Source organism: Erpetoichthys calabaricus, chromosome 2 (assembly GCF_900747795.2).
Source record: "Erpetoichthys calabaricus chromosome 2, fErpCal1.3, whole genome shotgun sequence".
In the NCBI taxonomy this organism is placed as follows: domain Eukaryota; kingdom Metazoa; phylum Chordata; class Cladistia; order Polypteriformes; family Polypteridae; genus Erpetoichthys; species Erpetoichthys calabaricus.
The window spans coordinates 114,654,060-114,667,663 of record NC_041395.2 but is presented as its reverse complement, the minus strand read 5'-3'; the positions used below and the strand labels follow the sequence as shown (position 1 = coordinate 114,667,663).

The window sequence follows — 13,604 nt, the reverse complement described above, 5'->3', positions numbered from 1 at the left end:
GCAATCGCTCACATTGTCCAACACCACATAGCTTTAAGTTCATTTTTGTAGGTTAGTTTCAATTCCCAAGGTACTGTCACAGGTTAGTTTACAATGTTGCTACAATTTGTTTTAATATAAAAATTGAGACAAAGTTTTTGTATAGTTTGCAAATGGATCAACTAAATATACTAGACTATCATGGTTAATGATTACTGGTTCACTTCAGGTGTTTGTGATCTTGACGGAAGTATTGTCTCCTTACAGCCTCCCTGATAGCTTCTCCAGTTCTCAGGAATAGTGGTGTCAAACTATTTTGATAGTTTGATGGAGAGCAGATTTGTCAGCTTTAAAAAATGGGCTGTTCTCATTGCAAAGAGAACCTGTCTGTTTCATTGAAGGCCATGGATGCCATCCCATACAAAACAAACTTACTGCATTATCTTTCGGAATAGTCTAAAATGCTTTAATTTCACTTTTGATTATTTCCTTATTAGATTGTTCTTTTATATTCAGCAGTGGTGGCTTTCTGCAAGTTTAATCCATCCCTACTGTTACTTTAACAAGTCTCATCTGTTTCTTTTGCATCTTTACACTCTCTTTTAAACTGTTTTGCAGCAGAGCTTAAAATATGGAAACTATTATTTACCAACAGCATCTTGTATTCAAATAGACCAAAAAAGGAGTTACTTGCAACTAGACAGTAAGTGGCATTACAAATTAGCTCAAGTATGCTTGTTATTTTCCTTTGACCAGTGGCTTCTACCTCCCAGTTCAGGAGGATTGCTTTCAGCCAGCTTCACAATCAGGAAGTCATTCTCCCTCTAAATGATCTTGTGATGTAATTAGTTCATTTTTTTTTCTTATTCTGTGTTTATAAAGCAGCAGTAATAGGAGATTCAAATATGTAAGAATTCTAGCAATTTTCATATTTATGTACACCTTAATCTTATAGCAACATAGGGGCCCATAAAGAATACCAAAAAGTATCAAGGGTGAAGAGCACTGAAACTGTAGGACAATGTCCGTCAGTAAGAGTTTTCTTCAGAGGGCAAGATTTCTTAAAAGCCTTCTTAGAAACTACTTTTTAAAATTTCAGATTTAAAACTGTTTTTCTGGAAATTTATAATTGTTGTTTCTTTGAGGAACGCATTGATGTAAAGAGAGAATTGTGGAGCTGCTTCGTGTGACACATTTCGAAATGGTCACCAACACACAGCCTGATGTCACTATTGGGACAGTAGAAGCAAGGTTTCTTTGCACGCTCATTTTTTTTCCTGTTGCTTGCACAAGAGCTGGTAGAATGTGCCTGACCTGCACGTTTGACAAACCCCCTGTGCTGCTGTAGGCAATCATATTGCAAGGCTTTGTAATTTTCACATTTCTCCTGGCACTAACATTGACAGGGGCTATATTGTGAACGAGGGTTGGTAATTGTCCTTCCACTTAATTGCAATTCTTTTCTTCTTCTTTTATGAAGAATGTTATCCAGTAGATTGCAGCAGAATACTGTTATGAGTTATTCATGCTTAACGCTATAAATTGGATCATAACCTGTATATTCCAAGATGCATTTGGGGTTAACTGTGTTTATATAGAATTCCTAGGCCAAAAGAAGCTCAGGGTTAACGCCAACGTTTAATAATGGTTAAACCATGGAGACAAATGTCCACTGGTACAGCAGTTAATTTGGCAGGGCTTACTATTACTGAAAATATGAACTCTTTAATATTACGCAGCTTTTTGATAATGTATGTGAACATTTGTCCCTAAAGTTTGAATAATTCATTGGTAGTCCTGTCAAATGTTAAATCTTACCTCAAGTAATTTACCATTTGAGGTAGACTTGCTAAGACAGTATAGTAAGCGGAGAGTAAGGCACCATACTTGCATAATAGTCATAAACTAATGATAAGCACTAAATTGTTTATACGGTGTAAATTAACAACATTCATCTAAATGTGTGGTGGTTTGAGGCAGACTAAGCTTATTTATTGGTCTCCACTATGCCTAGCTGACATGTAGTGATGATGGAACCCCACTGAACTTTCTCCACTCCAACATAGCCACTACAGCTGTTTGGTGTCATGCTGGCCTCGCATCATGGGGTGCAGAGGGAAAACTTTAAGCTAACCAATCAAATGGGGAAATTTTTAAGTGAACCAAGTCCCTATCAAAACAACAAATCCGTGGTAAAAATGCTTTATCAAATCTTGATAATCGGCACTACTGATAAGACTGTCAAACATCTTGAGAAGGGCTTGTTTTACAAAGAAAATAAATTTGAAGCGTCATTTCTTCACCAACGTCCTTGAATTATGCTTTGGGCTGATAAACAATGATGCTGCTCTTCCCTGTATACTGAGGTTTGTGAAAGCACTTTTCATTATAAGCTTATGTATTACAGAAATTAATCTACTTTTATTAGGACTAAACCTCGCAGTTGTTAACAGAGGAAGCAGTGTATTTTGTAAAATTGTTCCATGTGTGACACTGAATTGCAGATGTATACATAGATTACAGGATATTCAATGAAAGGTTCAACATAATAAAAGGTATGTTGCACCTCAGAATAACATTAAAAAGTGAAAGATAAAAGACTGCGATTTCTCGAATCTTAAGGTGTTCTTTAAATAAAATGTGAGAATTCTATAGCAGTTAATTTTTTATATATTTTTCAATACACTGAAGCAAAGACTGTATGATGAATAGCACATAATCCATTAACAATCATTTTTGTAAATATTCTTTTCCAAGATGACCATTCTGCTTATATTGTGATATAAGATGGAGTATCATGAACAATATATTAAAAACAATTGTGTAAAAAGCTGCATTTAGCTTTGTATCCCAAAAATGCAGGGCTACCAGCATGCTACCATATGTTTAGTTTCCCAACCATCCCATGGAGGTAACCCTTCAGACTAGGGGATGGGGTGGTAGTCAAACTTGGCTGGGTCATAAAATACACAGGATTGCAGATTACTTTGTGCATTGTGAATGGGCACATTTATTGTGAAGCAGAGACAGAATATTTTAGATTATTTTCTCCATATCCCCCTGACTAAATTGCCGAAGCAATTTTGCATAACATTGACTTTACACTTGCTAAAAAGGCCCGCACATAATCTAACGTGCATACGATCTTGCTGGAACTGACTTGGACTTTTGATTTCTTTGGTATTGAACATATCCTTTATGATACAGACTCCAATCAATATGTAAAATATTGGAAGTATATGGATTCTTTGACCATCAAATATAAGTGGAAAATGTTTCTCAAATTGTCCAAATTCATTAGCTCAAAACTCTCCTTGGAATTTTTTTTTATAAGTTCATGTATTTTAGTACTAAACACTCAATATACACTCAATTGAGCACCCAATATACGCAGCCATTTTTCATGAAAAATAGATTCAGTAGACTTTTGAATAATTGAATGTACGTAGTATTTGCTACTTCATGCATCATCACTCTGATGATCCATTAGGATTTTCTCCACCGTGGCAAAATTTGATTTTATTGTTGGCATTGTCCATGACCCAAGCTCTGGTCAGTCTTCAAGAAATGTTCGGTCTTAAGAGGATTCTGCAGCACATCTCTAGACTGTGATTAAGGAGAATTAGTTTGGTACATGTTGACACAATGAGAATGAATATCTAAAGGCAACAGTGGTGTATAATACAATACAAGATTTTCATTTTTCAGACCGAGGCACTATAAACTGTAAATGCTGCGATCTTCTAATTTACTCATCTGTACACAAGTGCTGAACTTTGGTCAGGTTAATGTTGTAAATCACTAAAGACCAGTTTTTAAGGTTTATTCTCAATGTTTTTTGACACATGGCACATAACCAGAAATCTGAGTGGAGTCTATATAGGGGAGTGACCCTAGTTATATGCAGCACAGGGGCCACCAAAAGGCACAGTATTGGCCATCAACTTGGACACAGGATGAACAGGTCAACTGCAGGAATTCTAATGACAATTGTTGACTGTCTTGTGGAGGGCAAGAGGAGGAGGAGTACAGAGTGGGCATTAAACAGAATTACGTGCATCTAAGCAATAACACAAAGAAATACGATGGTAGATTTCCAGAGATCCAAGACCCCTCTTTCTTGTTTCTCTTTGTTGTTTCTCACCATCTCTACCACCTCCATGTTCCTGGCAATGCATTGGATCTCCATGCTAGGGTAGCCTACTAATACTGAGGCTCTGTGCAAGAAATCTATTGATTTGAGCAGCTTTTTCGAATATGACTGACAAGTTGATAATCTAGTCCATTATTTAGTCAACTAATGTGTTGATCTTATTACAAACTTGCAGAAAGAGGAACCAGAAGTGTGGAAACATTCTAACATGAATGATGACAAAAACATCAAATCAGTCACTGTACATACATGAGAAACTGACAACACTCCACCAACATTTCCAGTATGAGTATCATGGCAACAAGATAAGACCATATGGTGTAATGCCTAAAATATTAGACTTTGAATCTGCCCCCTTTCGCTTTAATCATATCTTGACTTGCTACTTGATCCTGATCAAGTGCTTAAACTATCTGTGCTCCAACAGTTTTTTTTTTTTTTTTTTTTTTTTTTTAATGTATGCACAAAAAAGTCACTTTGGGGTGTGTGTGTATGTATGTATGTATGTATAACCACTCACACTCTTGAACATCCTGGGGGCCCCTCTTGTGAACCCTGATCTTTAGATCCTTCCACAATTGTCCGGTTATTGACTGGGCCATTCTACTAACTTGTTTCCTTCTCTGAAACCAACTGAGATTTTCTTCTGCTGTATGCTTTGGATCACTGTCCTGCTGGAAGTTCCACCTACATCTCATCCTCATCATGCTGGTGGATGGCAGCATCATCATTTCAAAAATCTCTTGGTACATGGGCCCATTCATTGCTCCTTCAATTACATGGTTTTTCAGTTCTATGAGATGAGAAACCGCCCCACACCATGATCCTTCCACCTCCAAACTTCACTGTTGATGTGTGTTTTGGGTGCAGTGCCATTTCTTCTCCAAACATGGTGTGTAATATGACAGCCAAAAAGTTCAACTTTGCTCTCTTCTGACCAGACTGCATTCTCCCAATATTTCATAGGCTTGTCCAAATTTGTATTAAACTTTAAACAAGCTTCAAAATTCCTTTTTTTAAGTAATGGAGTCTTGTGGGTTAATTGCGCATAGAGGCCATGCCGGTAGAGTGCATTGGCTGTTGTTTTCTCTGTAACCGTTGTACTTGCTGCCTCCAAGTATTTCTGGAGCTCTTTCCAGGTGTTCCTTGGCTTTTGGGCTATTCTTGACTATCCTTCTCACTGCCTGGTTAGAAATCTTGCAAGGAGCTCCTGTGCATGACTGGTGGTTGATGGAGCCATGTTCTTTCCATTTTCAGATGATGGCACCAATGGTGCTTGCTGGAAGATCCATAAGTTTTGAAACCATTTCCCTTAATATGATTGTAAAGATCTGGGGAGAGCTCTTTGCTTTTACCCATCATGAAAGGTTTTTTGTGTGACAACTTGGTAGAAAACAGCTTTTTATAGCCCATCAGTTTGTACCAACCTAGCCGATATCAATTTTCAGATAGATAACTCCTTATGGATTTCAGTAGGTTCCTTGCCTTGGTGTACTGCTTTTTCTTTGTGTGTCCATTACTTTTCCCCTGTGTCATTCCACCTTATTAAACATACCGTTATTTGTGGCCTTTATTGTTATGTGTTCTTTATTTCTGCACTTCCCAAGTTTAAACCAATGTTTAGAGAATTTCATGTGAATAGCTTCATTGGAAATATTTACTGAAAAATGTTGACACATTCAATACTTGTATTGATATATATACAGTTGTGGAAATATATAATTTTTGACTACCTGCTTACAATATTGCTTTTGTATCTTTTATATAAAACCAACAACTGGTGTTCATTTTGTTTTTAAGCTCTGTCCTAAACAATTACCAATTGGCGTTTCCTCCTTCTTTTTGTCAGTCATGGTTTGACTAAGCTTAACCAAATGTTTAACTTTTCCTCTTAACTTGAACTAGAAAATGGTAGTGTGAAAAGAGGAAGATGATGATTGGGGTGTTTTTATAATATAGTTAACGTAGTTGGTGAATGTTAACATTAAATCTTGAGATTGGTGCCATAATACATAGGTTTTTGATTCTTAACTCCAAAATAAAAAAATAAACTCGAAGAACGGAAGTAATCATTCAGAATTATTTTCTTGTAGTGAGAGTATAAATTCATATATAGCCTTGTCTGCCCTTTGCACCAATCTTTTCAAGATAATTGATAGATCAGGCTGGTAAATTCTTGAGTGGCATAATCAAGTGCTAGCAGTTGTCTGATATGTTGTGTAAAACTTGTGTTTTCCAAGTTTTATAGTTTGCTTACTCACCTGCCAGAAATATATGCATCACAGAAGCTGCTCTTCTCCATTCATTTAAAAAGTATTGTTCATTTTATAAGTTTATAAATTATAACCATGAAAATTTAAAGTTGGCTATTCGCAGCATACAAGTTTTTTTTTTTCCTTTTTCTTTTAGTATGCTTACCCAAGTTTAAAAACTCAAGACTAGGATTTACATACAAGTACTAACGTGTTATGTATTTAATTAGATATTCCCATGATTAAAATTACAAAACCCAAGGTTTTGTGCCAGTTAACAATTAAAACTATTTTTTTTTTTCCCCTCAAGATGTTATACAAGGTAATGAGTTGAACCTGGTTTATACTCGGCACTGGGTAAAAATGTGCAGTCATTTTTCAGCCCCAAATGCCTAGTCAGTAGTACAATGAACATTTTCCTCTTGGAAAGCTGGTCACTAACTCATGGAGTACCATTGTAGAGAACCCTAGAAACATCCATCCATTCATTATCCAACCCACTATATCCTAACTACAGGATCACGGGTTGGGGTCTGCTGGAGCCAATCCCAGCCAACACAGGGTGCAAGGCAGGAAACAAACCCCGGGCAGGGCGCCAACCCACGCAAACTCCACGCAGGGAGGACCCAGGAAGCGAACCTGGGTCTCCTAACTCTGAGGTAGCAGCGCTACCCACTGCACCACCGTGCTGCCCCTTAGAGACATGCTTTTTATTTTTTTAATATCTTATTAGAGTTTCCAGACCCAGTTGCATGTTTAGTGTCTGTGCAGTTTTGTCGAGCTTCATCTCCTATAGTATCCCAGATCTAAAGAAAAGGGTCCCTATTCACCTTATTAAAAGGGTTGCCTCCACTCTTGGCATCCTCTTAGTATTGGGCATTTTTTAATCCCTGTAACTCATTTCCATCCTTGAGGGAGAAGTATATTTTACCAGTCCTGTAAGGTGCTCAGTGTATACTACTTGTTTTTCTTTGCGTTTCTTCTAAACTTGGGGTAATTGCTTCTTGCTGGCACTGCTGGCTTAATGAAGGATGTCTTGAATTGCCCATCTTTTTTTGACCTACTGGCTACCTTCTGGCTTTAGATCTTCTTGCTTTGCCACAGGGTTTCCTTCCACTCCATTTCTAGTAAATGGCGATAACTTAAAGGAGACTGCCTTTTGTGGTTTAAAAAGTGTCATGTATGGAGTTCTGTGAAAGTTTTAATTGAATGTGCTAAACAAAATGTAACCCATCTTTCCACTCCACTGCCATGAGTAAATATTTTGCGGTAAGGAAGCAACTTCTGTTTTATCTGAAATAATCCGTTTGCCTCAAAGTTAAAATTCTAAGCTAAACAAGTGTTGTTTTTTTTTTTTTTTGTTTTGTTTTTTTTTTAAATAAATAACACGGCAGCCACCATGTGGTTCCAAAACATAGTGTAAACCAATTTCCGTCCATCCATTTTCCAACCCGCTGAATCCGAACACAGGGTCACGGGGGGTCTGCTGGAGCCAATCCCGGGCAGGGTGTGAACCCACCGCAGGACACACACAAACACACCCGCACACACTAGGGCCAATTTAGAATTGCCAATCCACCTAACCTGCATGTCTTTGGAGTGTGGGAGAAAACCGGAGCGCCTGGAGGAAACCCACGCAGACACGGGGAGAACATGCAAACTCCACGCAGGGAGGACCCGGGAAGCGAACCCGGGTCCCCAGGTCACCCAACTGCGAGGCAGCAGCGCTACCCACTGCGCCACCGTGCCGCCTAGTAAACCAATTTTCCATTTAAATTTTAAAATCTGTAATATCTTCAGTTTTTAATGTTTGAAAGACATAAGGGATTAAATCACTTAGAGAGTTATACATGGATAACATCTTTGCTTCCTACAAACAATTACACTCCAAATGTAACTTTCCATCAACACAATTCTTCCACTACTTCCAAATTAGAAACTTTCCTAAACAAAATCTGCCCAGTTTTCCTCACCTTCCACCTACTTCTATTCTAGAAGAAATATTGATCAGTGTCGAGGACTCGGACAGCATTTTTATGATATATAAAAGGCAGGATGTTTTAAAATGTGTTTGGGATCTTTTAAAAAAAAAAAAAAAAAAAAAAAGAGTACAGTGGGAAAAGGATCTCTTACTCAACATTTCAGAAAAGGAGTGGAAGGCAGCCATGCACAGAATTCACTCCAGCTCCATATGTGCAAAGCATTCTATTATTCAACTAAAATTCTTTTATCAAGCATGTCTGTCTTGTTTTTAAAATTGTCCAAAATGCTTCCAGGATAAGATGCAATCTGTGAATGTTGCAGTTGAGCTCCAGCCTTACTGGGCCATATGCTTGGACATGTACCAAATTAATGTAATTCTGGACCAACATCTTTAAATGCCTATTGGTGTCACGGTCACTCCTAATCTATCTATCTCTATCTATCTAATCCATTAACAGCTGTGTGTGGTGTACTTCCAAATGGGCTTAAAGTGGAGAAGGACAAAATGATTTTAATTGCCTTTACTTCACTATAGGCACAGCCTGGAAGAACCCTAACCCACCTCCTTTATTTATTTATTTTTTTTTAATCAGTGAGCAACTGATGTTATATACTATTTTTGAAATTGAGGGAAAATATCAAATTCTCACTTCGAGGATCTGTGCAAATTTTTTTAAAACCTGGCAGGTTCTAATCATTAACATTTTAGAATAAGAATTTATATTGGGGATTTTCTCCTCCTTTTTCCCCTACTCTTAGTTTTACTCTGTTGGTCTAGCTCTCATTCTCATGGGTGGGGGTTGATATGAACTTAGTTTTGTCAAGTTTAACTTTCTTGTATGGAATGTTACTTGCTTTGAATAAATTCACTAAAATGTTAAAAAAAATACTTTTTAATATCTAGACCAGAAGCCACCACTGCCCCTTTTCTACCTGGATGGCAGCACACATTTTTTTTTAAGAGTGTGTGTTTCATATAAAAGTTGGAGTATGATCATCATGCTAGTCCCGTCCTGCTTCCTCTGCAGAAACGTTTACTTTTCTTCTGGTATTTTAGAATAATACTGGTGAGTCTGTTTTTTCTATTCATACTTGTTTTTCAAGTGTCCTGTAGAAGACTTGGAAGATCCTTTCAATTTACTAAGGATGTAATGCACATATGCATGCTCAGAACGTAACTTGGAGCAATTTTAATGTTTACTTAAAACAACCACTAAACTGTATTACTTAAAACAACCATTAAACCGTATTTTAACACGCAACTCCCCAATTATTTAGCTCTTGAGATCCAGAGGAGCTGAACATTTTGCCATGGAAATATTCACACAATTTTCTTAAAACTGATCATGCTCCATTGTCTTGCCTTTGAAAATCTACTGTTGTTTTTAAGTTCTAAGCTTCTTAAAAGCCAACATTCAGAAAGTAGATTTCATCCATCCATTATCCAACCCGCTGAATCCGAACACAGGGTCACGGGGGGTCTGCTGGAGCCAATCCCAGCCAACACAGGGCACAAGGCAGGAACCAATCCTGGGCAGGGTGCCAACTCACCGCAGGACACACACAAACACACCCACACACCAAGCACAGAAAGTAGATTTGCAGTTTGCTAAACATCCTTGAATGTTCTGAATTTTCTGTGTAGTTGCTTTACATTTTTGGAAAGACTAGGAATGCTTCACTTTGGATATGAGTAGAGGAAGAGACTGGGTTGAACTTGTACTTTTTTGTGACTTGTTGACTAGGGTGCAAGTAAGGGGCTTCCCACAGTAGCCAGGAATACTTTATGGCTTCAGCATTACTTAGACAATTGCCAAATAGTTTCCTCCAAATAATCTGAAACATTAATTACAATGACACAATTAATCTGTGTGTGCTTCTGTAAGAAGCTAATAATGTTGTTACCGGATGTTTGAAGTCTCTTAAACATTCATTCTTTATTCTTGTCTGAAATGCTTAATGTTTTTGTGCCTTGTTAAACAAATGAAGTGTCTGTGATAACTAATGGATGTGTGTTCTAAACCTCTCCACACATGCTCAAACTAAAAAGAAAAAAAATAAGCTGGAATGCATAGAATGTCTGTCTGTGAGTTAATGAACCAACAGCAGACTGGACCTGGTTATGCATCTGTTCATTTATTAGTGACTGACTTGCTTCCTACTCCTAACAATGCATTTACAACTAGCTATTGTGATTTGTGAATTTGAGCCATTATAATATGCTGAAATATCCAGAGTTAGTGATGTTTCTTATTTTTCTTTTTTTTTGCAGGAGGCCATCCTTCATGAAGGAAGGCTTAGCCTTCAATACCATATGCTGAAGAAGTGAGGCTCCTCTGTCTTTTTTTTTTTTTTTTCTTTTCCATCTGTAAACTGCCTTCATGAGGTAACAGCAGGCTTTCTGAGAAACAGTCCCCTCCCTCCCAAAGCGCACCAAGACCACCCTCCCCTCCCCTTCCCTTCCTTATCCTATTTCTTCCCTGCCTGTTTGTCATCCCCTTACACCCCCTCCCCAAAATTTGACATTACGTTTCTCTGCAACAAGTCAGAAATGGGGCAGAAAATCTCAGGGAGCATCAAGACTGTAGATGTAAGGGAATCTGCTTTCCGACCAGTCAAGCGAGAGCTGCGTGGTCCAGACTTCTGCAAGCCAGCCCGGTTAGATATGCTCTTGGATATGCCTCCAGTGTGTCTTGAGGTGCAGCTTAAGCATGCTTGGAATAATGAAGACCGCTCCCTCAATATTTTTGTTAAAGAAGATGATAAATTGACTTTCCATAGGCACCCAGTAGCTCAGAGCACTGACTGTATACGTGGTAAAGTGGGCTACACCAGGGGCTTGCACGTGTGGCAGATTCACTGGCCTACAAGACAGAGGGGGACACATGCAGTTGTTGGAGTCTCAACATCCGATGCACCCTTACACTCTGTGGGATATACTTCTTTGGTTGGGAGCAACTGTGAGTCATGGGGCTGGGACCTGGGACGCAATAAACTTTACTACAACAGCAAAAACCAACCTGGAACTACCTATCCTGTGTTTCTGGAACCAGATGAGTCCTTTGTCCTGCCAGACACACTCCTGGTTGTATTGGATATGGATGAGGGAACGCTAAGTTTTATAGTAGACGGCCAATATCTTGGAGTTGCCTTTAGAGGTCTCAAGGGGAAAAAACTTTATCCAATAGTCAGTGCTGTTTGGGGGCACTGTGAAATTACAATGAGATATATCAATGGACTGGATCGTAAGTATGCGTAGAAAGCATTTAAGCACTTTATTTGTTTAAAATGTGATCTGTTTGGAGTTTCTCTTTTCCATGCCCACTAGTACAATGTACCATTTCTAAGAAGCTGACCAAAGACAAACCTAAATGTTGTTCATCTGTTTTATGCAAATCCTACTTTTTGGTTTTTAGTATTTGCCTGTTGTGTACTTGGATAGTTTGAATGAACATTGAAAGCTGCAATTATAACAAAGTGAAATCTGTCAGTCTCCGGTTTCAACTAGCCCTTTTAAATTTAAGTAAGACATGCAGAAGCAAAATGTTTGTGATCAATGGATGGACAAAACAATAGCCCCGTCCCCCAAGCACTGTTCACAAAGCAGCAACTGTCCTTTTTTTTTTTTTTTTTTTTTTGTGTGTCTGGGTTGGGGAGGGATATGTGGAAGACATTAAGCCTTGAGCTAAGGTAGCTTACAGTAACAAAAGGGGTGCATTGATTGTGCATATCAGGTGCTGAAATTCATATCCTGCTTATGTGCAAGTAACTGAGTATATATGAAAAGTGCACAAAACAAACGTGCTTCTACTGTCCCAGTTGCAGTGCTTTGGTGAAGGTTTCAAAACCTCACACTAAGAATGTGTACCAAATATACAATGGTTACAGCAGTGAACACTAACCTTACTTTTCCTACAGTATCTATGTTGACATTTTGGTATTTACATGTTTTTGTTAGACATACCATTTTTTTTTTTTTCTTGTTTAAAAAAAAAAATATATATTTTTTGGCTTGTTTTTCTGGGGCCTCACCTAAAACTAATGAGGCTGCAAAAGCTCTTATCCTTAACACAGAAATCCTATGTTTTTCAAGTCTAAGCTGTTTGTGAAGGAACGTGTGTGTGTATATTGCCTCATGAAACTGTGTTCTAAGGTTAAGTGCTTTCTATAAACTTGCCTGTGCTGCAGTATGGGGCTTGGAATGAAAAGCTTAAACTTACCAAATATTTCCATTTTCAAGCCAAGACAGTTGAGTATTGATCTGTGCCTTCAATGTTTCTGATGCATGTTTGTGACAACAAGAGATCTGGAAAAATAATTTATTGCATATCCCTGGTAATATATTTCTCATAAGGGTCAGTTTTGCTTGTGTGGGTTCTCTCATAAATATGAAAGTAAATCAAAGCAAAAAAAAGTTTACTGTGATTTGGTCTTTAGGGAAGTGAGAGGTTATTGCACAGGAAGATTAATTGCTGAGCTAAAGTTCTGCTTTGTCTTAGCTGCCTGTCTCCTTGGAACAGCTGACAATATAATACCAATAAAGACATACAGGAAATATATGCACAAATACAGTGTTGTATTGGAGTTATTAGTTATGATTGGTTGCTCACTACACCATGTAATCGGTGGGTAGTAGTTCTCCCTGAATCTACTGGCATGAGTGCCAGTGGTCCTGTACTGTTTGAAGGTGCGTGAGAAGCAACTATACAGATCTGATAAGACGGTTCAGTGTGTAGCATGGAAGCATTCCTACAGAGTAAGTGGTGCAGGCTGCTGGTGGTACTCTAACATCGAATAGCAGGCGTCTTTGTGCTAATGCATTTTGACTGAATCCAGGTCATGTCACAAATCTGGAATAGATGGTGCGTTTTCTCCACAATTTAGTGTGCATTTTATATATTTTTTTTTGTATGTCTCTTCTGGCTGTTTAGACTGATTTTCAGTTGCTTTGATACTTCACTCAGCTGAAGTTGCTGTGCTCAAACAGCAGGGTCCAGAAATGCATCTCCAAGCACATTTCTATTGCCTGTTCTTTGAATATTGTATGTGTTGTGTGTATGTATACACTGGATTCAGAAAGTATTTAGACCCTTTCACTTTATGCACACTTCATGGCATTGTAGGTTTAATTTGAAACAGATACAGTACATTTGGCATTTTCTTACCGATCTGTACTCCGTAACTCATTTTATAAAGTGAAAGCATATTTTCATAAAGTTTTGCAAATTTATTAAAAA

General features: G+C 38.0%; 1 protein-coding gene and 1 long non-coding RNA gene across 2 annotated transcripts in view; one reads left to right on the top strand and one right to left on the bottom strand.

Annotated features, from left to right (window-relative positions):
• The window catches only part of LOC127526857 (uncharacterized), a 197,124-nt gene that overhangs the window by 144,622 nt on the left and 38,898 nt on the right, over nucleotides 1–13,604 (bottom strand). The gene's annotated exons all lie outside the window — the stretch shown is intronic.
• LOC114646277 (SPRY domain-containing SOCS box protein 4-like) overlaps nucleotides 10,699–13,604 on the top strand; it is a 69,531-nt gene continuing 66,625 nt past the window's right edge. Inside the window, exon 1 of the mRNA XM_028794397.2 lies at nucleotides 10,699–11,612. Within this exon, the coding sequence (XP_028650230.1) occupies nucleotides 10,919–11,612 (694 nt within the window). The 5' untranslated portion in view covers nucleotides 10,699–10,918. The remainder of the gene's footprint in view (nucleotides 11,613–13,604) is intronic.